This window comes from Micromys minutus (genome assembly GCF_963924665.1).
Source record: "Micromys minutus genome assembly, chromosome: 28".
Taxonomy (NCBI): domain Eukaryota; kingdom Metazoa; phylum Chordata; class Mammalia; order Rodentia; family Muridae; genus Micromys; species Micromys minutus.
The window spans coordinates 35,997,892-36,024,361 of NC_137963.1; the positions used below are offsets into that span (position 1 = coordinate 35,997,892).

Below are 26,470 nucleotides of genomic sequence, written 5' to 3' on the forward strand. Positions count from 1 at the left end.
TCTGTGATAAAAATTAAAAGTTATCTAAGTGTGTTTTAAAGTCACAGTGGTTAAGTCCTCCTAAGTTACCAGACACCCACCCACCACACTTTGCTGGAAACACTCTCAGGTTTGTAGGACCCTCACAAGCCATATTCTTTCTTTGAGCTTTCAGATTTGGTTAGCCTGTTCTGGTCAGTGTGGACATTATGATAGAGTTTTGACTGTGGCATCAGCACATAAGCAAAAAGCAGTCTTTATTGTAGAAATCTACCTCACCCACTCACACCTAATGAAACCAAAACCGCATTTCTAGTGTCCATCTCACTCCCGAGAACTCTAACTCGACAGCTGAGGTATTACCAGTTTGCGTAAAGCAAACACCCAGGAAGCTTTGTAAGTACCAAAATAAAATATTTACCTTCCCTGCTAATGAGAATAAAAGGTACCAGTGTAAAATGCACATCTCTAGAGAAAAAGGTCCTCACTAACCTTTCCCAATACCAAAGGCACCATCTTAGGATTGCCCGTAGAGAACTGGGAGACATGTTTCAAGTTTTCAAAATCTGTACAAAGCTTATTCACATTCTTGTGAGATCCAACACATTCGCAACGACAACCATGTACTTTGTCCATCTCGTTGGCACAGTCCATGGTCGTGGTGGGCTCCCTCCAGGCGATGGGCTATGACATGCGCTCCTTGAAGAACCATCTCTGGTTATCTGAGTTGGTACAGTCCCGCAAGTATGGCGCAAAGCCATTGTCGAACTCCTTCTCCGTGGCCTCGACACATTTCCTGCTCTGTTTGTGAACTAAAGTGCCATCCTACAAATGACAACAGACATTGTATGTTCAAGATGATTTCGTGACTCTTCAGAAATGCCCCTTTTCCCTTAAGGCAGATTCTGAAGACTCCCGGGAGTGAGTTTTAGTATTTCAGAAATGTCAGCCGTGAAAAACAGCGCCACCTGCTGGCTACTCAAGAGGATGAGAGAGACCCACTAGAGACTCCTTCAGTGAAGGCACGGCCAAGATCCTTCATTTACCTCCCTCATATCTCTCCATCACTTATCTCCAGCCCTATGACTTCCTTCTCCTGTGTAATTTAACAGAGTCACATGACCTGGCCATACTCCTAACTTGGCATCCAGGTGAGGAACCGGAGTCCCCAGGTCTCCCGTTCTCAGCCTGGGGTGAGAGCCAGTGGGGTCCCGGTCTCACACCCCAGGCTATGGCAATCCTTAACGCCCCGCTTGCTTCCCCAACACTGGCTGAGAACATTGAGAACCTCTCTTTGCTGCGTTCCTCTCTCCTCTGAGGTGTAAGCAACTTTAAAAGTGCACAGCCTCCTGGTTCTGAGGGAGAGGTCTTGCAAACAGCTAGATGCTGTTAACCCCGAGCGTGGCCCTCCAAGTTTCCTCCTGAGGAAGCTAAAAGTAAGTGTCTCACTGCAGTATCTCTCTGCCCAGCCTTCTACACATGCTCACTTCCCCAGAGTGACACTCATATCATCCCTCTCACCCGTACACTGGTGACGACTCTTTCTATTAACCCACCGCAGCGCATGGTGTGAAAGACCGAAAGTGAAGAAAGCCTCACTGTCACCAGAAGCCACAGACTCTGACCCTACAGTCACCTCCCAGGGTCGAAGCGAAGTTTCCAGCGCCTGAGACACACTGGGTCCAGGCTAGAGTACATGTAGCTTCCGCAGAGGTACAGACCCGGGCGGACAGCACAGAAAGCCGCACATTCACTGACCTCCTGTAGGATGAACTCTTGATTTTCCGGGACTGTGTCTCTGCACAGATCCATGACAAGGACATCCTTCCCGTCCTCCACAGCTATGCAGGCCTCGGGCTGGCGAGTGTTATAGCGTATTTCTTGCCGGGATGTGTACTCGAAAAACTAACAACAGTGTGACCATCATGTCAGCTTACCTTGCGAAGCCCTGCACTAGATTATCTAGGGCAACGGCTTCTCATCCTGCACATTGGATGCTAACACCACAGTAGCAACATCAGTTATGAAGTAGCAATGATAATAATGTTGTGGCTGGTTTTGTGTCAACTTGACACAAGCTGGAGTTATTACAGAGAAAGGAGCCTCAGCTGAGGAAATGCCTCCATGAGATCCAGCTGTAAGGTATTTTCTCAACTAGTGATCAAGGGGGGAGGGCCCAGCCCATTGTGGGTGGAGCCATCCCTGGCCCCATCCATTGTGGGTGGAGCCATCCCTGGCCCCGCCCATTGTGGGTGGAGCCATCCCTGGGCTGGTAGTCCTGGGTTCTATAAGAAAGCAGGCTGAGCAAGCCAGGGGAAGCAAGCCAGTAAGTGACATCCCTCCATGGCCTCTGCATCAGCTCCTGCTTCCTGACCTGCTTGGGTTCCTGTCCTGACTTCCTTTGCTGATGAACAGCAGTGTGGAAGTGTAAGCTGAATAAACCCTTTCCTCCCCAACCTGCTTCTTGGTCATGTTTGTGCAGAAATAGAAACCCTGACTAAGACAGTCACCACAAGGTAAGAGCTGCACTGAAAGGTCTCAGCATTGGGAAGGTGGAGAAATCCCTCTCTAGGGGGAGTAAGTGGAGGCAGGTTGGAGCACCACCACCCCACCCCACAGCACCTCTGCCATGACCCTGTGTTATGGCTCCAGGTATCTTGGGGACACTAAGCTGGCCTCTTATTTGACCCAGATAAGTCCTTACTCTCCTGGATTTTTTTTTTTCTGTCATGCCAAAGTAACAGACACTGTGAGTCCCACATGTTAGGCTAACCACACTCACGCACAGACAGGGCTGCTGAGATGGGTAAAGGCTCTGATGTCCTGACCTGAGTTCTATCTCTGGGGCCCACCTGGTGGAAGGAGAGAACTGACCCCTGACACACACACACACACACACACACACACACACACAGACACACACACACACTCTGTAGGTACACGTGCACATATATACCCAGACAAATAAGTAAATACAATAAAAGTATTTTTTTTAAAGAAGAGCAACAAAGCTTGTCCCCTCTCCCATCAAGGCCCACACCTACCTGGTTCTGACCCATCCCGTGGCAGAGGTACAAAAGGACCTGGTGGCCTTCCACATGGTTCTCATCGGGAGGATTATAGTCAAGGCAGTACCCTCTTAGTCCTCTGTTCTGGAGCTAAGCAAGACACAGAGATAGCTCCTCAGTCTAGATTTCTACACACCAAAAGAACTCCACACAAAGTTCTGTGGGGAGAATACCATGGGGAAAAGGTCCCAGGGGCTGTCCCGGAGAGAGGAGCTCTGTCCCTTTGTCCAGCCATTATAATGTTTTCCTATGTGAACAGCAGGTGAGACCCTGGCCCCACTTTAAGATGACAAATCTGGCCTAAAAGCTCTGTCGGTCACAACCTTACTGTTTGCTCTGGCTCACACATCTCAGTGTGGCCTCACTTCCATGGTCAGGAGATACAGGAGAGATGTACAGCTTACAGACAGAACCACGAGTGAGACAGTCCACACTCAACCAAGCTGGGCTTTTTCCAACATGGTAAAAGCAGTTTTACCAGAGAAAATGTGGAGGTGTGACTCGGCTAAAAGAGCCTTCCAAAGCAAGCTGTGACAGCCAAACACAGCGTGTGGATCCCCACAAGAACCTGAGAAATGGAGGAGTGTGCCCTGAACAGCAGAGTGACTAGCAGCAAGGATTCGCGGTTATGTGGCGGACTTCGTGGTTATGTGGCGGGCTTCGTGGTTATGTGGTGGGCTTCGTGGTTATGTGGCGGACTTCGTGGTTATGTGGCGGGCTTCGTGGTTATGTGGCGGGCTTCGTGGTTATGTGGCGGGCTTCGTGGTTATGTGGTGGGCTTTGTGGTTATGTGGTCAGCTTCATGGTTGTGTGGAGGGCTCGGTAGCTATATGGCAGGCTGTGCCCTTGAGTGTATAGAAGGAAATCACAGGACACCAACAGCCAAAAGCACGAAGGTAGAACAGGGGAGAGGAAACAGGAAGAGAATCTCCACTATTCTAGAATCACAGACACAGGACTCATTGCACTATTCCCTGTGTTTCAGTACATGTGAACACTTTCACCTTGAAAACATAATTTAACACTAATCCCTGGCTTCATAATTATCCAAAATGAGACAGCAGCACCTCAGGTAGGAAACAGTTAACCCACCGAGAGATGGTGCACCTCCTAGCTAAAGACTCTGGTCTTGGCTGGCCTCTGTTTTTAGTTTTTCTGGGTGACTAGAAGTGAATCTCCTGCCTCTACTATTGCCGTTGCTGTTCCTTAGGGCTGCGAATCACTAACTGGTCGGGCCATTAAGACTGAAAGTAGTATGAAAATACTAGCAGAAATTAAGACATGGAAATACCCCATATGCCCATTCCCCATACTTAACTGACAGGTGAGATGCCCAGTGGGTGCAAGCATGTACATCCACACAGGTCTAATGACCCAAGTTTATCCCCAGGTCCCACAGAACGACAGAAGAGAATCCATTCCTGAACAGTTCTCTGCTCCCACATGCACCATGACACCCCAGTTAATTAAACAGCAAACAGTAGCTCACCCGTGACAATTTCCAGATCCTTCCAGTCCTGACAGTGTAGACCCAGGACCCAGATGCCCAAGGGGAGAGGAAAGGCTAGTAAGTACATGAGCAGACCAGAAGGGTGAAAATGGCACAGGGTTGAGGTGCTCACAAATGGGATTTTCCTCCCCAAGACTGTTGTTCAGACCCAAGGCAACATCCATTCCACCATGACCTACTGCTCACCATCCCAAAGAAGCCCGGCCTATCCTCTGGCACGTGCAGTTCTGGGTACACTGTATCCAGGAACCACTTGAAGTCTTTACACTGGAGCTTGGCCCGAAGCTTCTTCCTCTCCGTCACGTCCCCAAAGGGTTCCTGAGAAAACAACAGAATGTTGAGCTCCCCCCACCCCAGGCTGCCTATCCACACCCATGGTCGATGAAGTCACTAGCTAATGTACAATCCACACTCTTTTACTAAGCTGGGTGCCGGGCACAGAATATTCAAACTGTCCTCGGAGCTCCATATGTGCACCATTGGCATGTTCTCACAGTCACATAAAACACATCAGATGGGATTTAGTTTTAAAAGGAAGAACTGGGGGATAGAAACTTGAAGTGACCCGGATACTTATGCCCTTTAGTAGGGTTGTCCGCCTTCAACAGAGTAACACATTAGAGCGGGGACAGTCGCATCATAGGCAGGAAGGAGAAGAGACGGCCACCCTGGCAGAGCTGAGAAGGGGATTAGGAGACAAGGCATCAGCAGGCAGAGCCTGGGAGCCAAACTCCAAGTCCAGCATCAGCAAATGTAGGGAGGGCCTTGTGGACTCTGTGACCACAAGCCGTTCTCATGTCTAACCAGAGAATGGGATGACTTAGTGTGCCCTTCTTACTACTGATGTATGAATGCTAACTAACACAGGCAAGCGTCCTTGTATTGTCATGAATGACTGGCATGTTCAACACAGAGAAGCACAAATGTAAGCTGAACGTTTGACTCATTAATGATGAGTTCAAGGCTGCCGTAAACAAGCTTCGGAAGTCTGACTTCACAGGCAACCCCACCCCCACTCCCAAGAACTTTTGAGTAAGAAAGCAAAGCCTGCTGCCAGGCAGCCCAGCAAATGTTCCCCCAAGAACAATGTCGAGAACAGAGATATGACTGTGTGGTGTTAAATAATAATAAAAACTGATGCACCATAAAATAAAAAAGTACTGCCGGCTACTCTCTTGTCCCAGTGGTCTCGCTGCCTCCATGGCTAGCCCCATGCGGAGACTGTCTATCTTGAAGCTCTCTCTTTCGAACTCTGCTCACATTCCCAGTATCTGCCCCCTGTAGTTATAGTCGCAATTCCCAGTAGCCCGGTAAAAATCAAAACTCTAGAGGCTTGTAATTTATCAATCAGATTTATATCAGTAAGTTCTCACCCCACAAAATATCCACACAATAAACTCAGAGCCAGTTGATAATGATATAATCTGCCCACCTAGATAGGACAAACTGTCCTATAATTATCCATCCCTTATAAGATGTTTATAGCTACCTGTGGCTAGTTAAAGCCACATGGGTTTGGGTCTTCCTTCTCTTCCTCCATCTTCTTTTTTCCCCTCTCCGTACTCTCTGTCCTGTCTCTAAAATTCTCAGACCACCTTTCTTTTTCACTGCCCAATCACAGGCTTTGCCTTATCTTGTGCCTGCCCTCACCTGCATACAGACATCAACCCACATGACTGTCCTTGCTCTAATGTGTTCTGCTGAAGACTGGTGAGGAATACCAAGGAAAGGCCATGTGCAAATATCTGGGTGTCACTTCTATTGTAATGCTAAGTGCAGACCCTCTAAACCTGGAATCCACTCTGGTAGACCCTATGTGATCTTGCCTCCAAATTATTCCTGATTGGTAAATGAAGATACTGACAGCCAATAGCTAGGCAGAAGAGACATAGGTGGGGTTTAGGGTTCCTGGGCCTGGGGTCAGTCAAGAAGCAGGGGCTGAGGAACTGGAGCCCAGATGAGACACAGTAAGTGATAACTCGGGGTTATTCATAGGAAAGAAGAGTCTAATAGCATAGAGGATAATATCTGCCCAGCTCTTGAGCTGTTTGAGGCTTACTGTAAGTAAGGTCTGTCTTTTCTCCAGGAGCTGACAAAGTGGGGTAGAAACCCCAGGTCAGAATTAAAATGTTTCTACAAGTACTTTTCCTTAAGAACATTTATTTTGTTTCTGTCAGTGTGTGTGCACCTATGGAAACCACAGGACAAACTGTGATAGTCAGTTCACGCCTTCTGCCATGTGGCTCCTCAGGATTGAACTCAGGTCTTCTGACTTGGTGGCAGGTCCCTTAAAGGAGACATCTTACTGGCCCCACAAGTCCTTTCTTCAACAAGTCACGGTGCCCCAGCTTTGACCAAAGCCCATCTTCAACAAAGCCAACAAAACATTCAACACCCACTCACATGTTCTGGGGACTGGGGTAAGCTTTGAGAATAGCAAACCAGAGCTCCAGGCTGGGTATCAGTAAAGAGCAGGTATTTTAGTCTGTTGCTCTAGGGAAGTCAGAAAAAGCACAGGCAGATGACGAGAAGCCTCTAAGAAACAAGGCCATGCAGCAGACCCAGTTTTTGGCTCCTGGGTTCAGCCAAACTGAGAAAACACCCTGGTATGTGGGCCCCAGGCTGCTGCTGCCACCATCCCTGAGCTACCAGTCCTTAGGTAAGCTCCTCCGGTCTGTCAGTTTTCTTACCTCCTCCTCCCTCCCCCTTTCTCTTCTTCCTCCCTTGCCCTCTTGTAGGTCAGGCTTCGAGTCTGTAAGATGAGAATTTGGTAGCTACACTTCAGGGATACTAGGAAGGCCTTGGGAGAATTTTCCATCCAGGGCCAGGGCAGATGTCTTGAGGACCTCTGGTGTCAGCAAGTGACCCTCAAGTGTGCAGAGATGGCTTTTAATGCATAAAGATTGCTGGTATAGAGGCCATGGGCCCAAAGCCTTGTGGTAGGGGCCGGGGTGGGGATCTATAGGTCCCCAAGGCAGGGACAGAATGAGGCTTTGAGGCATAAGCAGCACCTGAGCTATGGTCCTGAGGAGAGATGTTAGGCTGCTCTCAGGGCCTCATTCACCACATGGTATCAGCTCGGTATGTGGCTGGATTCCATGAGGGTAGGGATCTATCTGTGCAAGGATAAGGCTTCAGGCTTGTGAACCAATCCAGAAAGGGGAGGGTGAAGCCCCCGAAAGGACACAAGAAGGCCAAGAAGGCAGGTATGCTCTGAGTGGTAACTTCAGACAACAAACTAGGCTTAACTTCCACCCTAAGCAAGTGGACTCAACCAAGCTGGTCGCAGAGAGGAAAACCAAGACCCCTGCACCACTGCAAACAGATGACACTACATGACCCAGAGTGGGTGTGCCTGCACAGTCAAACCTGGTTGTTCTCTAGTTCTGTGCCTCCATGTTGAATCTCACTGCCATGGACATCCACAAACAACACCTCCAAGTTATTCAACATGAATGCTCCCAGGAAGGCCTAACAAGGCCATGCCCTTGCATTTTTGATGTGCACTCACACTGCGTGTCTCCCACAATCCATTGGGGCCTTGTATTTCACATCATGTTTCTGACTTCACCAGCTGTGATGGTTTGAATTTGCTTGGCCCAGGGAATAGCACCATTTGGAGGTGTGCCCTTGTTTGAGGAAGTGTGTCACTGTGGGGTGGGCTTTGGGACCTTCCTCCTAGCTTCCTGGAAGTTAGTCTTCTCCTAACTGCTTTTGAAACAAGAGGTAGAACTCTCAGCTCTTCCTGCACCATGCCTGCCTGGATGCTGCCATGTTTTCTGCCTTGATGATAATGGACTGAACCACTAAACCTGTAACCCAGCCCCAATTAAATGTTGTCCTTATAAGAGTTGCCTTGGTCATGGTGTCTGTTCACAGCCGTAAACCCTAACTAAGACACCAACCATCTAAAGTGACCGCCGGTCAGTGTTTCTTGCGTTCCTAAATGTTAGAAAGTGACATGGGGCCAAACAATATGGTTCAGCTTTTAGGGGCTTTTCCTGACGACCTGAGTTTGATTCTTGGAACCTATGTGGTAGTAAGAAAGAAGCAATTCTCCCACAGTTGTCCTCTGACCACAACACCTGCCATAGCATAAACATTATTAATAACATTATTAATACCTAAGCGCGCGCACACACACACACACACACACACACACACACACACACGAATAAATAAATGAAAGAAAAATAGAAGGCTGTGATATACCTCACAGAGAAAATACCTGTAGGTAAGAGCTGTTCAGACATAGGTTACAATGCCCTTGGCCACGATGTCAGTGTTGATGGACCAACGATAAATAAATAAATAATACATGAATGCATGTCCTGATACACATAGCAACAGTCCCGATTGGCTGACAAAAACGTTGTGTCTGAGCCTCACAGGAGGCTAATATTACTAGAAGCAATGGCATGAAAATCGCTAATTCAGTATTGGCCATGGTTTATAAATGTGGCTCTGCAGCTAGTGAGAATCGACCAGTTATTCATATCTGTGGACAGAAGAGTGGGTTTTCCTATGCCGCATCAGAAACACCCACTTTGCTCCCTGTTCTCAGAACCTGACTCTGGAGCTTGGCTCCCGTGAGGCTGACGGTGTACAGGTTGAGCTGGACTCACCAGGAGGGCCTGGGGATTGCGGTGGTAGTAGAGTTCTTTAAATTCATCCATCCACACCTCTGCAGCTCGGACACTGTTGGCCAGGGCCTTGCTGCGCGAATAGGGAGCTTGCTTAGGGAAGACGTGGCCCACGTGGGAGCAAGGGTGTGTTTCCAGAGAACCGCCACACTGCCAGATCTGCAAGGGAGGTGGAGAGGACAGGTCACACAGTGAGCAAGGAATGGCTGCTGGCCCACGGGGAGCGCAGTCAGGACGTGGCACCCTCTGAGATGCTCACCCTCCACGGGGACAGAGGCCACTCACCAGCATGCACCTAGCACAAAGGGAGAGAGGGAGAAAGCAGCCCTGAGACAGACAAGACACAGGAGCCGAGAACCCCGAAGCCCGAGCCAACAGCTCATGCACTTGACTGGGGTGGGCCCTAGAGACCTCTCCAGCAACCCACTTCCTCAGTGGGTCAGACGTGCCCTTCGTTACCTGATGCCACAGGAGAGAAGAAAGCAGCAAGGAAGAAGAGAGGTTTGAAAGGTAGAGAGGAAGCGTCTAGAAGAGCCAGAGTATCCTGACACCTAGAGAAGAGGCAGAAAAACTGTTAGAATTACACCCAAAACTCGGGTCACTTGGGGCCTCACTTTCCCAAGAGTCTGAACGAGCCTGGCTTCTGGTGTTTCCAATGTAGGGTGTGATTACTTTGGGGTAGGGAGGAGGTCAAATTCTTCTCAGTTAACTGTTCTCAAGAGGGTAGAACAACAGATAAAACATTGCTAAAAATCTAACTTCCGATTCTTAAACATTTAAGATTCGGAAATCACTGAGACGCTAATGCTTAGTGGAGGGGCTCCCAGGACAGCAGCAAGTCCCGCTGCACAGGGCAAGTTCCGGACCTCAGGCCACATCGACCACGTCTGACTTTGTACAATGACCCTGTGAATGTGCCTTTTTAATGTGCAGTTATCTGACATGCTATATGCAGAGGCCACCTCCTAAGCAGTTTGTCAGAAAGCAGCTCCAAGAGGTGGCCCAGGACTCTGGCTCTGATACTCTAGTTCCGGCTCTGCCGCTAACTCCAAGTGAGCATGCACAGGCCATATCCCCACTCCTAGCCTCATTTCCTCCCATCTTTGGAATGAGAGGGAAACTAGGAGACTGGCCAGCCAAGTGTGACATAAATGTAAAAGTACATTCCCCCAAATAGCTCACTAAGACATCAAGCATGCTGATAAGATGTTCTTGTCACTGTCTTACGGGGTAACTGGATATACCTCCAATGTGGAAGAAGGAGGGATGGCAGGAGGGAGGGGGGGAGAGAGATGAGGGATGAGGGGGGAGAGGAGGGAGAGAGATGAGAGGGGGAGGAAAGGAGAGACAGAGAGAGAGGAGGAGGAGGAGAGAGAGAGACACAGAGAGAATATGAATATGAGAATATAAAACACAGAGTGAGTCCAAACAGAAAACTACTCACCCTAAAGGAGAATTCAAGGTTTTCTCCTCCCCAGACTTCCATTCCTGTATCATAAGACCCCAGATATTCAAAGTATCTCTTACTCACAGCAAACAGCCCCCCAGCCATAGTTGGAGACCTAGAAAAAAAAGAGTGGTACCTATATTTCAGTGGAAGAAGTACAAAGCTTTCATAGACAGCTAGACTACCCTCCCCCACCGAGTCTCTGTCCCGTGAAGCTGAGTGCCCTCCATGTATCCATCCACCCATAAGCACGCCTGAGCACACGCTCTCTGCCTTGCACCAGGCAGAACCTGGAGGCTCACAGACACACCCACAGTCTTCTCCTTCAAGTTCAGAGGAAGCTGAGCATTCAAGTCCTCTGTGTGTGACACACATCAACAAGGCCACCCAGAGCCCTCTAAGGCAGGGGCAAGGCTGGGGAGGGAAGAACCAACCTTCTAGTGGAGCAAGGTCTGTGGGAAGAAGTGAGCTGAAGCAGAGAAACAAAATGTGGTCCCACCCCTGACATGAACAAGGACCCAGGAGCAGAAGTAACCCCTGTGCTTTTATTTCTTCATTTTTTTAAGATTTATTAATTTATTATGTATACAGTATTCTGCCTGCATCTATGCCTGTGGGCCAGAAAAAGGCACCAGATCCCATTACAGATGGTTGTGAGTCATGTGGTTGCTGGGAATTGAACTCAGAACCTCTGGAAGAACAGTCGGTGCTCTTAAATGCTGAACCATCCTTCCAGTACCCCCCACCCCACCACACACACACACACCCCATGCTTTTAGAATGTTGAGACCAGAGGCTGGGGAGCCCAGCACCTACCTGGCAAGTGTGATGCCCAGAATTGACCTGCATCCCAACCAGGGGAAAAATGCAAATTTTAGCTAGTGCATGCTTCCCTCTATTGAAATTTTTAACTAATTAGCTGAAACATACCAATATAAAGTTCTATCTGTAGAGCAAAGATATTTGCTAAGATAAATGCTCTGGGGAAACACCACGGTAGAGTATGAACGTCAGCCAGCCCTCCCTTCGGATAGGCTCTGAGATGTGTGGCCAGGAAGGCCGGCCTGACCTAATAACATCGATGGGAGACCGCATCAGCTTCCGCTCCCGCTGGGGGACCACGTGCCATGTGAATACCAGACGCCAGTCAAAGCCTCCAATCTGGGGCTCTCCGGAATTGCCCAAGTACTCAAAGGTGTTCCAGTCAATCACATCAATTACAGGGCACACCACGGCCGTCTCCTTCTCATGAATCCTGCAAAGACCCCACACATCCATTTCATCTGTCTGCTCCAGACTGCTGGGAGCGGCAGGGATCCCTCTTCCGGCAGGAAAGAGCCACTCCCGGGTGAGAAGGCCTGCCTCCCTCATTCAGGGGTCTTTCCCTGTTTCCACCCGAGCACCCCAACCCCATGGGCGTCTCACACACCTCTGCAGCAGAGGCTCCAGCCACCCCTCATGACATTCACAGTGACAGTCCAGGAAGGTCAGCACTTTGCCCCTGGCAGCGGAGGCTCCCAGGAGCCGGGCTCGAACTAGGCCCTCTCTCTTGCTAGCACGGATCAGACGCACCTTGGGCAGCTGTGACAGCTCTTTGGCCAAGGGCTCCTTCAGGTGGTCTGTGGACACAGACAGAACAGCGGTCATTGTCCCACATCTTTGGCAGAGCCCGCATCCCAGCCCCTACCATTCAGTGTCTCCCTGGTCCACTCAAATGGAAAGTATGGAAGTCTCTTCCTTGTTACCCAGGATGCCCAGAGCTAAGGTCAGGCGGGAGGAGACCTGTCTGTAGATACATTCAATCATGCTTTAAGTGGGTGAGAGTTATGGTACCTGAATATGTCTCAATTAAACTGATGCTGAAAAGTATTTCATAAGGAACTGCAGAGAGGGCTCCTGAGGATAGAATCTGGGTTCCCTGTACCCACATCAGGATGCTCATAACTGACTATAACTCCAATTCCAGGGGACCTAGCACTTTCTTCTGGCCTCCAAGGGCATCAAATACATATGATTCACATACACACACAAAGAAACACATGCACAAACATAGATTCTTAATGTTATGTGCATGTATGTTTGGCCTACCTGTTTATTCATGCATCATTTGCATGTTTGGTGCCTGCAGAGGCCAAAATAAGGTGTCAGATCCCCTGGAACTGTAGTGACAGACCTTTGTGAGTCATCAGATAGGTGCTGGGAACCAAACCCCAGGTCCTCTGGTAGAACAGCAAGTGACTGCTATTAACCACTGAGTCCACTCCCCAGCCATCAGGATGTTGGTGTTGGGAGCTGGTGTAATCTTTAGGAGGTGAGGCCTATGGGGAAGTCCCGAGGCTGCCTTAAGTGTGCACTCCAGGGGGACACAGGACTTCTGTCACCCCCCTCTGCTCCCAGCCCCAGGTTTCCATATAACTTCTCACCAACGCCTTCCACTATAACATGCTGAAGCTGAGAAACTGAACTCCCCAGACTGTAAGCCAGGAAACCTCTTCTCCCTCCTAAGTGGCCTGCACCAGGTATTTTGTTATAGTGACAAAAAGCTGCCTCAGACATAATTTTTATTAAGAAGGAATTAGGGTAGTAGACATTGTTTGGAGTGAGTCCTCTATAGGGTAACAGATACCGCAGCTTGTCAAGGGGATGGGCACATCTCGGTCTGCAGAAAGGTTATATATGAAGATGATGGGCCACAACTAGCCCCAGGGTCTCCTAATTCCAGAACAAGGAGTCACACCTTAGAGGGTCAGGGGAGGGTGGTGGAATCCACTTGGCCCAAAGAAAAGGAAGAAAGGGTATTTCCCTTGCCACCCAAAGTTCTCACCCATCAGAGAATGTTCTACATCATTTCAGAATTAATGAAAACATTTCTCTAAATGTGCTTAACACTTATAAACACTTCTCACTGGTTTTCTTTTTAACCTCTGAATGACTGCCTGCGAGCTGACAGCAGAAATGAAGAAGGTGACTTTACAAGCCACGCCATGCCAGTGTACCACAGGGTGGAGTGTGCACATGGAGACACAGGTATGACCTATGCTCAGGTGGGTAGACCTGTGCTGCCTCCTGGGCTGCGGAGCCAACCCCCCACCCCCTGCCCCCACAATCACTCTGGTAAGTAAAGAGAAGGCAAGTAGAGCTGCCAACAGTGTCCTGGGCCTTTTGGAGCCTCCCTTGCTCTCTAAGTAGCCATGATGAGAAAGGAAGTGGTGGCTCAACACTCCCCCCTGTGAAGGAGGGTATACTGTACTTATATCTGATATTTGCTTTTTGGTCCTGATGTTGATGTTTGTCCATTTGGTCAATAAACGGTGTTGGTATGGCAGACAAGAGCTAAGTTTACAATTCTGACATTTCATACAAACGGAAGTTATCATTTAATGAGGCTTAAGTATTTTCCAGGCACTAACACTATACACCACCCTAGCCTGGTCTCACTTAATTCCTACACCATAGGAATTATTATTACTTCCTTTATAGAGGCTGAACTTGTTTAAGGCCAGAGCTCAAAGCTGTGAGGTCCCTGGGTAGGGGTGGGGTCCAAGCCCTCAGTGTGAGATATGAATGGATTGCATGTGACCTCATTTATGTTTCAATGTAATTCCCTGACAGAGGTGTGGATAAATCCATTCTCAGGTAAAAGCCTGAATGACTTTCCAAGGTACCATAATGATGTGGACAGACAGACCATGGTATAGCTTGTCTCAGATCCAGGGATCCTTGACCTGGAGTTCAGGGGCCCCAGGCTACACTCAGCAACAAACTCCAGCCTGACTTGCAAGAACATCATTGCTTGTTCTTCAGTCTCCTCCCTGCTGGGGATTCTACCTGAGCTCACGGCCACAAAAATAACGACTGTAATTTCTAGCTTGCCTTGCAGCTAGGTTTCGTAATTTCTAGCTTCCCTTGCAGCTAGGTGTGGCTGTTGTCTGATATTCTGCCTGATAGAAAGAATGTAGGGAGCTTCTAGAAAAAGGTATGTCCCTTGCATGCTATTAACTCTTCTGGCAGACCAGAATAAGTGGGATGGGGAATGCTAGCCCAGGCCAGGCAGGCTGGAGCTGTAATACAATTCCCCAGGGGACAAGTCTAGAGATCATCTTGATCTCCTCTACCAAACTCCTGTCAAGACATATGAATCTCTGTAATTCAGAATGTCTATGAGAATAGCCCAACACACATGCAGGTCCAAGTACACTCTCTGCTCTGCAGTGAGACAGCCCAGAACACAGCCCACAGGTAGCAGCCGCTGAGTGCATGATGGCCCAGGATGATGACACAATTTTAAACTGCAATGCTGCTCAGTTATCTCTGTTGCTGGGTTCTTGACACTTCTTCTCAGCCCACAGTCCCTACTTTAGCCAAATCACCTAAGATCTACTGGCTAAGGTCACTCCATGGATACACTAGTCCCAGCTAAGCCAAAGCTGTCCAGTGTTTGCCCTTCCCTTCCCCCTTCCCATCCCTGCCCAGCATTTCCCCTGCCCTTGGCCATTCCTCACATAACACACAGTCCCTCTAAAGCTCTCTGGGTGGCTCCTACCAAGCTTGTAAAACTCAGTACCTTATGGTGACCTCCAAGGCCCTTCCTGACTTGGCCGAGCTCCCCATGCAGCCTCCTCTCTGCACTGGCCAATAGCTGACCCTAGTGTATGCCCCAAATATCACTGGGCACACCGAGACCGTCTTCCCTCACCCTTTCCCCCTAGTCCCTGACACAGGGCTTACCTCTGTCGCTGTAGTCATCGACCAGAATGACCTCCTCCAGCAGGATGTCAGGGGAGGTCTCAAGAACACTGTAAACTGTTCGAAGGAGCGTGGACCAGGCTTCATTGTAAAATGCTATGACAACAGACGTCTTGGGCAGATTCTCGTAATCGTATTTCACCTCTCTGCACCTGTAAACAGAATGTAATGTCAACAGCAGAAAGGCCACAGCGGTTGCAGTACTGGAGACAGAGTGACGATGGAGATCTGGGTAAGGCTCTTTAGGCTCCTCCTGGGAAATAATCTACTGGAGGGTCTTCCGCCAAGAGCCCCGGAAGACTCTTAAGGAAGGTTGTAACCGTAACAATGTGTGCTTATGGGATGCTGGTTTTAAACTGTAAAGCACTATCAAGAATTGGGCCACATAAACTAGACAGAATCCAAGGGAGGGAGACCATCACTCACTTGGGCCTTAGCTATCCTATCTGACCACCCCACTCTAACCCACGCTTGCCTCAGACTGCTCCCTCCTCCTAGCAGTTCCTGCTTCCTCCTTCTCTACCTGGAATACTTGCCCATACTTTTCCAAAGCAGGTCAGCACTGACCTCCTCCAGGAAGGAAATTATCTGTCTTGGAGAGTGGACGGCCACACAGTGCACCTCCAGCATCAGGTCTCCTCCATGTGAACATGTGAACAGGTGAAGTTCACACGAGTCCTGTGACCCAGGGACTGTGCCCACCTTCCCTAGCACCCAAAAGTCAGTACACCTCACAAAGTAGGGAGCCAAGCACGTAAATTAGATATGTGGCTGAAGTATCAGGGGACAGTTTCTGGGGGTAAACTGAGCCCATGTAATGCTAAGGTGGGGTCTTGACTAAGGTTTCTGGGAGTCTGTGATCTCTCTGCTAATTCAGGAGTTTGTGTCACTGTGCACTGATGACGCCTTCCTGGTCTATCCTAAGAACCGCCTCAGCGCCGTGGCACTCACTATGGGGAAATGCCTAGAAATTATCAGCAGGAAGTGCTGAGGGCGAGAGAATGAGGTGTAGACTCTGGGACTATACCACAGGACGAGCTGGCTACACCAGGGGAAGATCAGCATTGAGGAACAGCCAAGCTACCGTTTCCTGGCCCCCAAGAGAAGACTGCAGAAGACAGGTGAGTGGCAGACTGCAGAGACACAAGAGCTACACAGAGGAGCACAGCTCACAGCTGCGCACAGACTAGCAATGCTTAGGAGGCACACCTCAGTCAGTCACCAAGTATTTCCTCATTGCCTTACATGTGCCAAATAGACAAGAGCTTTTATCCATGGGGCTTACGTTCCAGGGGACAGTAATCAGGGAAGCAAATCAATCATGACAAAAAATGACCCATGTGATGGAGAAAGTCAAGGAGGGGAGTGAGATGGGTGCAGGAGAGGAAGGGGAGTGACCACAGAGGAGTGAGGTAGTGGGCTCTCCGCAGAGGTGACATTCACGACGTAGTTTAGGGCTGGGGTGCTTGTCTAACAGTCACAAACCCCTGGGTTTGACCCCAGTACCACATACACGAGCCTGGCGATGGTTGTTTATCATGTTGGGACATAAAGAGAGGCAGGTCAGAAGAACCAGATCATCTTCACGGCCTGGGTTACACGTGACCCTGACTCAGAAAAAAACAAACAAACAAAAACCCAGGTAGTTAGAAACCTAGCCCCTCAAAGCAAAGGGGGCACTCCCCATGTGTGACTTACCTCTAGCACTGTTCCCATTTTATTCTACATTGAAGTTTTTCATATATAAAAGGCAGAGAGGATCAATAGTTGTCAACCTTTGTTCATTACCCATCTCCCACCTTCCTCATCTCAGGCTGTTTTTTAAAGAAAATCCTGCATACCACAGCATCCACACCTACTTTAATATGCATCCCTACGAGATAAAGACGTGTTCCTTAATATATTGGTTTCTGCCATAACTTAGAAACAGAATGACTGCTGGGGGGCTACCCTAGCTCCAGCCTGCAGTAATTCATCAAAGCTAAGCAGACTGGTTGTTGGGATTCTGTAAACCCCAGTCCTCAGTTACCTAGCAACAGCCAGGTATACCCCACCCCTTAGTTACCTGGCAACAGCCAGGCATGTTCCGCCCCAGTGACCTGACACTATAAAAGGGGCTGCTTGTCCCCTCCTCTCTCTCTTGCCTCTCTTTCTCTTGCTCTCTTGCAGCCTTGCTCTCCCCCTTATCCCTCCTCTTCCCCTTCCCTTCCCCTCTCTCCACATGCTCATGGCCGGCCTCTACTCCTCTTCCTCTCTTCTCTCTCTCTGCCTCTACCACCCTCTTAGCTCTCCCATGATTTGAATAAACTCTATTCTGTACTATACCGTAGTGTGGCTGGTCCCTCAGGGGGAAGGGATTTCCAACATGGGCCCCTCAGAGGCATCTCCCTTGTCCCCAAGCCTCACCGCACCTCCATGGGCCATAACCCTTCACTCTCTTCATCCTTTTCCTAACATTGGTGCCGAAACCTGGGACATCATCTTCTAACAACATTGGAGCCCCATAACTTTTAACAACACTGGTAACATAGTTTCATGAACCAGAAAGGTAAATTTTGCCAACTGGATTGTACAGAACATACTAATTTTAGAGATGGCAAAATGGGGTTCCAGGAGTGGAAAGGATGTGGGACCCTCCCATGCAAAATCCAGCATTTAATTTTTACTTTTGAGACGACTTCCTGGGCTGACGAGATAGTTCAAGGTACTTTTTTGTTTTTGCAGATGACCCAGTTTGATTTCTAGCAACCACAATAGAAGGCTCACAACTCCTGTAACTCTAACTCCAGGGAATCTAATATCTCTGGGCCTGCCAGCACACACGTACACATATGTGCAATTAAAAATACAAAACACGTATCCCACATCAGCTTTATGGGCTTGGTGTTAAAGATGAGACTTGGAGACATAAAATGGCATACTCAGCTCACAGAGCACAAGGCTGTGAATACACTCAATGTCTTCTTGGGAGGCCCTGGCTCATTCCTTGTATCCAACAGGAGGCCTCCTTCCTACCAAACAGCATTTTCCGTTCTCCTTCCCAGGGCCTTCTAGGAGATTTCAAGTCACCAGGAAAATGCCACAACCACTTCTGCAGTGAGCCCTGAGGCTCCATGGTCATGGCCTGACCGTGTTACTGTAATGGCATCTCTAGAATCACAAATGGTATCAAGAGAGTCTGTGTGAGGCAGGGGCTGTTTCTCTCAGCCAGCTTCACATCCTCAACCCCGCTGCATCCCAAGACCCCGCTCAGGCACTCGAGGAAGAGTCAGCTGCGGCAGCAGGGACATTCTGCTGTCGTGAAACCGGGCAGGAGCGATACCCCCAGACCCCAGGCTCTAATTCCTGGACACAACAGCACCAACATCAGGAAAATCTCGTAAGCCACACACAGGAGTTCAAGCCAGCCTCAGAGGGAATAACATCAAAGAATCTGTGGATATATTTCAAACTACCACACAAGAAGAGAAGACATGAAGAAGAGGAGGAAGAGAAGAAGGAAGAAGAGAAAGAAGAGGAGGAAGAAGAGAAAGAAGGTGGGGGTGGGTGACATTTCCTCCACATTACAGTGTAGTGTAGCACAAGAAAAGCAGCTGCCGTGTTGTGACAACACTCCAGCAGCCACACGTGGGTAGCGGGGAAGCTGCTAACAGCCAGGTAAGTGACCCATCTTGAGGTCACAATCTCTAGCCCCATCATGGGTTCGGGTGACCAACACCCAGGCATCGTGTTGGCTAAGACTCTCTGAGACTCTGACCCAGACCCACCCATCTATGGTATTCCTAAGCCCATGACCACAAAACTGTGAAATAATAAATGGCCATTGTCATTTAAATTTTGATGTTTTGTGGAGATCCATCCTTCCAAATGAACCACAAGGAAGCCCAAGCTGAGAGACCCTTAAACTGACATCACTGTATTCAGCAAAAATGTCAGTGGCTTGAGACAGACAGAGGCTGAGACGTGACACACCGTGGGTGCTGGCCTATGACCTAAACACTGGAGAAGTAGAGACATGGGGATCAGGAGCTTAAGGCCAGCAGCAGCAGTTCAGGATTCTCCAGGCCAGCCAGACCTACACATCGGGGGAAACAAAAACAGTGCAACAAGCCAAATGTGGTGTATCACACCTGTAACCCAGCACTTGAGAGGTCAAGGCAAGGGGATGGTGAGTTCCAGGGCAGCCTGTGATACAAAGAAGTCCTGGCCTGTGTTGTAAAATGAAAACAAATGAGCAAGTAATAAAAGACAGGAACATACCAAATAGGAAGTAGAACATAAATGGCAAAATCAGATCCAAAGGTGTCAGTGAGCACAATAAATATAAACGACATAAACATCTGCTTAAAAGTCAATGACCGTGTGTGTGTGTGTGTGTGTGTGTGTGTGTGTGTGTGTGTGTGTGGTGTGTATGTATGTGTGGGGTGTGTGTGGGGGGTGTGTGTGTGTGGTATGTGTGGTGTGTGTGTGTGAGAGAGAGAGGGAGAAGGGAGGGAAGGAGGGAGAGAGAGAGAGAGAGAGAGAGAGAGAGAGAGAGAGAGAGAGAGAGAGATTGGGGGGAGACTATGAGGACCTTGTTATATCACCTGGGCTGATCTTGAACTGGAGATTCTCCTTGTCCCAAATACCCCTTCTTTACTGGGCACTAAAAACAGACCAAAGTCTGATTTCATCCAAATTCAACTTGATGAACATAAATTAATTGGGTTTACTTACAGAACATAGGTGAGAGATGACTTAAGGAGCCACACCACCAGGAAATCTCACCTCAGCATAAAGGATGACTTCCCTATAGCATCATAGGTCGAGTCTCCCCTTCAGCCAGCCTTCCCTGTACTATACATCCTAGCACCTCTGGAGACCAAGCGGCCACACGCTACTAGGGAAGAACTATATACAGTCTGGAAGGTGCAGTAGAATCTCAGGTGAGGGTCCAATAATCCTGCTTACCCCTCCTCTCCTTTGAGGGAATGTCATCCCTTAACAGCCCTTAGCTTATGGGTCTCTTACAAGTTCCCATGAGGATGGCGGCTGTTAGACTCAGTAGATACAGCTCTCTACACCGCCGGTATACACCATGTGGTGGTTTGAGTGAGAATGGCCCCCATAGGCTTACATTTGAATGTTTAGTCCTGAGTAGGTGAAACTGTTTTTGGAAGGATTAGAGGGTGTGGCCTTGATGGAAGAGGTGTGTCACTGGGAATGGGCTTTGAGGTTTCAAAAATCCACCAAGCAGTCAGTCAGTCTGTCTGTCTGTCTGTCTGTCTGTCTGTCTCTCCCTCTCTCTTTCTGCTTCTTCCTGCTTATGACCAGGATATAGGTCTCAGCTACTGCTCCAGTGCCTGCCTGTCAGCTACCACACTTCCCACCATGATGGTCAGACTCACCCTCTGAAACTGTAAGCCACCCCCCAACTAAATGCTTGTCTGGGCCATCTTCACAGCAACAGGACGGTGACTAAGACACATGAGGATGCCTAACATTCATGTGGATATTCAAACTCAGATCCTTATACTGTGTGCCAAGCACTTTATTAACTGAGCCATCTTCCCAGCCACATTTTTAAATGACATATAAAATGCTATTTAGGAATATCACTAAAACATATCGGTCCAGAACGAGTGGGAAAAAAATGGGCAGGAAGATGGATCCAGAGCTGAGGAGGCTCTGTGGTTCTGAGGAGGCTCTGTCTGTGGGTCTGAGGGGGTTCTGTGATTCTGAGGAGGTTCTGTCTGTGGGTCTGAGGAGGTTCTGTGAGTTTGAGGAGGCTCTGTCTGTGGGTCTGAGGAGGCTCTGTCTGTAGATCTGAGGGGGCTCTGTGGGTCTGAGGAGGCTTTGTCTGTGGGTCTGAGGGGGCTCTGTGATTCTGAGGAGGTTCTGTCTGTGGGTCTGAGGAGGTTCTGTGAGTTTGAGGAGGCTCTGTCTGTGGGTCTGAGGAGGCTCTGTGGGTCTGAGGAGGCTTTGTCTGTGGGTCTGAGGGGGTTCTGTCTGTGGGTCTGAGGGGGTTCTGTGATTCTGAGGAGGTTCTGTCTGTGGGTCTGAGGAGGTTCTGTGAGTTTGAGGAGGCTCTGTCTGTGGGTCTGAGGAGGTTCTGTGATTCTGAGGAGGCTCTGTCTGTGGGTCTGAGGGGGTTCTGTCTGTGGGTCTGAGGAGGCTCTGTGGTTCTGAGGAGGCTCTGTCTATGGGTCTGAGGGGGTTCTGTGATTCTGAGGAGGCTCTGTCTGTGGGTCTGAGGAGGTTCTGTGATTCTGAGGAGGCTCTGTCTGTGGGTCTGAGGGGGTTCTGTCTGTGGGTCTGAGGAGGCTCTGTGGGTCTGAGGAGGCTCTGTCTGTGGGTCTGAGGAGGTTCTGTCTGTGGGTCTGAGGAGGCTTTGTCTGTGGGTCTGAGGGGGCTCTGTGATTCTGAGGAGGTTCTGTCTGTGGGTCTGGGGAGGCTCTGTGGGTCTGAGGAGGTTCTGTCTGTGGGTCTGAGGAGGCTTTGTCTGTGGGTCTGAGGGGGCTCTGTGATTCTGAGGAGGTTCTGTCTGTGGGTCTGAGGAGGTTCTGTCTGTGGGTCTGAGGAGGCTCTGTCTGTGGGTCTGAGGAGGTTCTGTCTGTGGGTCTGAGGAGGTTCTGTCTGTGGGTCTGAGGAGGTTCTGTGAGTTTGAGGAGGCTCTGTCTGTGGGTCTGAGGAGGTTCTGTCTGTGGGTCTGAGGAGGTTCTGTCTGTGGGTCTGAGGAGGCTTTGTCTGTGGGTCTGAGGGGGCTCTGTGATTCTGAGGAGGTTCTGTCTGTGGGTCTGAGGGGGCTCTGTGGGTCTGAATTGCAGGCTAAAGGCTACAATCTGGGTTTGACTAAGATTAAGAAATCACCCACACTAGCTTTAACAGTCCTTTCTGGAAAGCAGAAGAAATGCTAGTTTAATATGGGTGCTTGCTATGGATACTTTACAAGGTAATTTTGCAAGAACAAATAAGCTCTCTCTTGTAAAAGCAGATAAGCTATCTCTCAACAAAAGATAAGCCCCACCAGCTTCCTTCTGCCAGCTCAGCCGGGCACTGTCAGTCTTGAGGGGTTACCCTGAGACTCTGAGACCCTCGGACATCCCAAGTCCAGATCCCTGAGCCCAGACACACACCTAGCTATAGCAGTCAAGGTCAAGAAATGCAAACAAGGTCAAGAAACCTCACTCCTCTAGCCAGCAGCAGACAGCTGAGCGGCCGTGCTGGCACACGGCAGCTCCAGATACGGATCAGGGGAAACACCACACAGTCAGTCCACCTGGGGACAACCACACAGTCAGTCCACCTGGGGACAACCACACAGTCAGTCCACCCGGGGACCACCACACAGTCAGTCCATCTTCTCTCCTGCTGTTAGGTCAGAAAGGGAGTGACAGTCACATTTTAGCAATCATCTCATGACCGAATTCAGGAACTTTTTTTTTTTTTTTTAGTGTAATGTTTCCAACTCTTGGCCTGTGACATACATCCTTGTCAATTTCAATGCACTTGTTATTAATTATTCCCTCTAATTTCCGCCATACCATGACTCCTCTGAGCCAGCAATCCACAACAACTAGGTCATTAGCTTCCTGGCAGGTCACACATCAGAGCCACAGAAATCCTCACTTCATTGTCAGAAGGCCCCAGGCACTGAGAGATTTTAAGAACGCCCTAGCACTGCAGGACCCAGGGATATGGCTCTCCACTTTGGCCTGCTACCTAGAAGTAAACTCCTTCCTCCTAACTAACATCAAGTGAGAGACACTGAGAAAGAAACTGTGAGCCACTAAACCATTAATTTACAATGCTGCCATCCAGAGCCTCCATTAACCACCGCTAGCCAAGGGCACCTTGTGTCAAAGCTGTGTCTGCTGCTGTCAGACCCTTCACCACATCTCAAGAAGGTGACCCAACATCCCTAAAGTCCCTTTACTGATCCGACCTTGCTAGAACTTACACTTGCCAGCAAGAGCCAAAGCAGATGTCCCTGGGTTGACCCGCGCCTTGTCTCCTGAGGCATGCATACGAAAGGCAATCGGAACCCAGCAAAGACTTGGGAGTTTACGTGTACACTCAGGATCTCTCTCACCCACACATCTATGTGTGCATTTTCCGAAGTCTGTTTCTATACTTGGGAAAAGTCTAGACAGATACACAGCAAAATGTTAATAACAGTTTTCCCGGGGTTGTAAGCTGATTTTTTTCTCTTTTACTTTTTGAGTCTTCCTATGTAGCGCTGTCTGGGCTGGTACCAGACAGGCACCACCATGCCTGGCTTACTGCTCTCTTGTTGACATTTTTTAAATTTTTGGGGTATTTTTGCTTTTCCTGTGGTAAAATTTCTGCAGCCCAAGTATCTTGCTTTTATAATAAAAACAAGCAGGTAAACAACTGTCACCACCTGAAAAGGAAAATAGAGCATCTCTACCCAGACATTCTGGGTGACCTGACAGCCTCCCCCTCCTTCACAGTTAAGGACCTTGATTAACTGGACTCCGGAGAACCCTACATTTTGAGCACAGAATAATATCAAGACGCCGGTTAACGCACGACTGCTGTAGAAACCCCATCTTGTGTGTGATGGCGTTCATTCTGTAGCTTTGGTTATTCAATCAATCTTATTCCAAAAACATCAGACGGAAACTTCCAGAAACAAATAAATGGCAAAGGTAAGATGTACGCTTCCTCAAATACTCTAATAAAAGCTTGCCCCTTCCATGATATGAATCATCCACCCCCTTGTCCAGTGTATCTACACTACACACAACCAACCCAGTAGCCACTTAGCAATCTTGTTACCAAACTGTCATGGTACCACAGTGCTTAGTATACACAAGGTTTGGTACCACGTGAGAATTCAGACATCTATCAGGATCTGGAGCTTCTCCCTGAGAACCAAGAAGGCAGACTATTTGGTGGTAGAAGTGAGACTCCCCTGCCAGGCCTTGCCACTACTAACAGTACAGGGGCTGAGTCCTCAAAGACTGTCCTGGCCCAGACACACACAGCTCCAACTCGCCTCTCTCTCAGGCTAGTCAAAAATAATGGGGCAGGCTCTGGGCTGGCCTGGCCGGAGTCGCCATCCTGCTGGGCTGGATTAATTCCCAGGGTCAATGGCACAGCAGGATCTAGTCTCAAATCCCAATATGACACAAGGCAGCTGCATCACCATAGAGACAGGAAACCTTAAGCCCCACAGGTCATCTAAAGTGCTTCAAAGAGATATTCACAGCTTCTAACAATAAAGAAAATTGGATTCGGAGAAGAAAAACTTTATGACCAAACGCAGATGTCTCCAAGAACAGAAGAGTATATTCGGGCAACAGAGGACTGGGAAATAAGAACAGCAAGCTCCCGGCATTATTAAGTCTGAGGGTGCATTCCTTCTGCCCACTTACAGAGTGTACAGAGGCTAACCCTCATCTTGAACCACTGTCTGAGATGGCAGAAATATTGAGCAAAAGACCTAGGCTTTTAGAACAACTTTCGGCTTTCAAGGAGCTAAGCCTGCCTTGAGGCATTTGGTCTAAGTGGAGAATCGCTGTAAATCCCAGTGAATTTTATCCAGAACAGTGAGGAAGGTGTGAGCAAATCCAGGGACCTCGTGAATGAAGTCAAGTCTTTTAAACTCACTCTCACTCTTTCTCTCAGATGGGGGAGGGGGCGCGGCAGACCTCCAACTTCACCTTTTCGAAGCTTCCTGTTACCTATGCCCTCTTAGTTCATTTCCAAACTGGGGGGGAAAGGCTGGAATGGCCTGGGGTGGGCGATCACAGCAGGCTGGCCCTGCGGCTCTAATCAGGATCCCTTTCTGAGTTGTTTTCCAGATCTACCGAGCTCAAGTGGGAACTAAAAATGCTCTAACAAATATAAAGAGTGGAGGAGTCTGGGAGGTCAAAGGTGGCAGCTGCTGCTGTGGCTGTTTGTTTCCTTGTCCCTCACCTGTTGAAAAGCTCCAACAGGAACTAGACTCTGACTAAAAGGATCTGCACCACCTACAAGAATGGGCTGGACTGTAAAGCCACAGGCGCCCTTCCCACCAACTTCTCCTTCCCACCGCCCTCAACCCAATGCTGGGAATTCAACCGCCGGAAAGGAGGGCGGCTCCTCCGACGCGGCCACTGGGCATCTCGATGGCTCGGCTCTCTCCCTGGGCAACAGGACACCCACATCAATGAATGGGGCCAGCCCTGTGCAAGTCGCCGTCAGCTCTCGGGGAGTCACAGCCACACCCGCACAGTCCTAACTGCCCCACACAAGCACGGACTAGGGGGTCTCTTCACCTTCTCCGGACAGAATGACAACTTAGAGGTGTCGGATTCAAGGGGACACCCAGTTACCAGCCCGACTTTCTTAGGTTCCTTCTATTTTTTTTTTTTTTTAACTTTCCCGCCTCCTCGCCCTGTAGAACACCCCCTCCCTCTGCACCGCCTCCTCCCAACGAGGATGCAGCGTCCCACGCGCCGGGACTCCGCGACAGACCACTCACAGGGGGTTCCAGCGCTCGGGCAGGCGGCGGTGCAGCGAGATGCGGTCGCTTAGATAGATGTTGATCTGGTGCCGCTGCACGCTCTCCTCCTGCAGCCGCAGCTCCTCTCCCTGCAGCTGCAGCCGCACCGCCTCCCCCTGCGCTCCCAGCGCATCGGGGGCCAGAGGCGGCCTGGGCAGTACAGGCTCGTGACGCCGGGGGACAGGAGTCCCAGGGGGTTCCGGGTCCACTGTCCCCGACCTGCTCCGAGCCCTCAGCACCGCGCCCAGCCCAGCCAGGGCCAGCAGGGCCAGCAACGCCTCCGGGCCGCGCCGTAGCCCCCGCGGGCAGCGCCTCCTCACCGCACGCCCCCACATGCACCCGCTAGCTGCGCCCCGCGGCCTCGGGCCGAGGCCGGACCCGGATCCCGGAACCGCGCTCGCCCCGCCCCCGGCCCCGCCCCGCCCCACCTGCGGCACGCCCCCTTCCCGGCTGCCGCCTCCCGCGCCCACCTGCCCGTGCCCACGTGGGCGAGCCCGGAGCGTGGCGACCCCCGCGGCGCGTGTGGGCTGAGCACTCGGCCCCGGGCGCTGTGGGGCCACTTCCTTGAACTTACGTGACCCTAGC

The 26,470-nt window shown here is 49.8% G+C and overlaps 1 protein-coding gene across 1 annotated transcript; it reads right to left on the bottom strand.

The window, feature by feature from the left end:
• Positions 1-663: 663 nt before the first annotated feature.
• GALNT12 (polypeptide N-acetylgalactosaminyltransferase 12) lies at positions 664-26,220 on the bottom strand (the record flags this gene model as incomplete). The annotated part of the gene is made up of 10 exons (XM_080940068.1): positions 664-804; positions 1,738-1,884; positions 3,024-3,137; positions 4,744-4,875; positions 9,183-9,359; positions 10,645-10,762; positions 11,717-11,902; positions 12,077-12,266; positions 15,376-15,545; positions 25,865-26,220. The coding sequence occupies 10 exons, from the start codon at positions 26,218-26,220 to the stop codon at positions 664-666; spliced, it is 1,731 nt and encodes a 576-aa protein (XP_080796194.1).
• Positions 26,221-26,470: the final 250 nt, after the last annotated feature.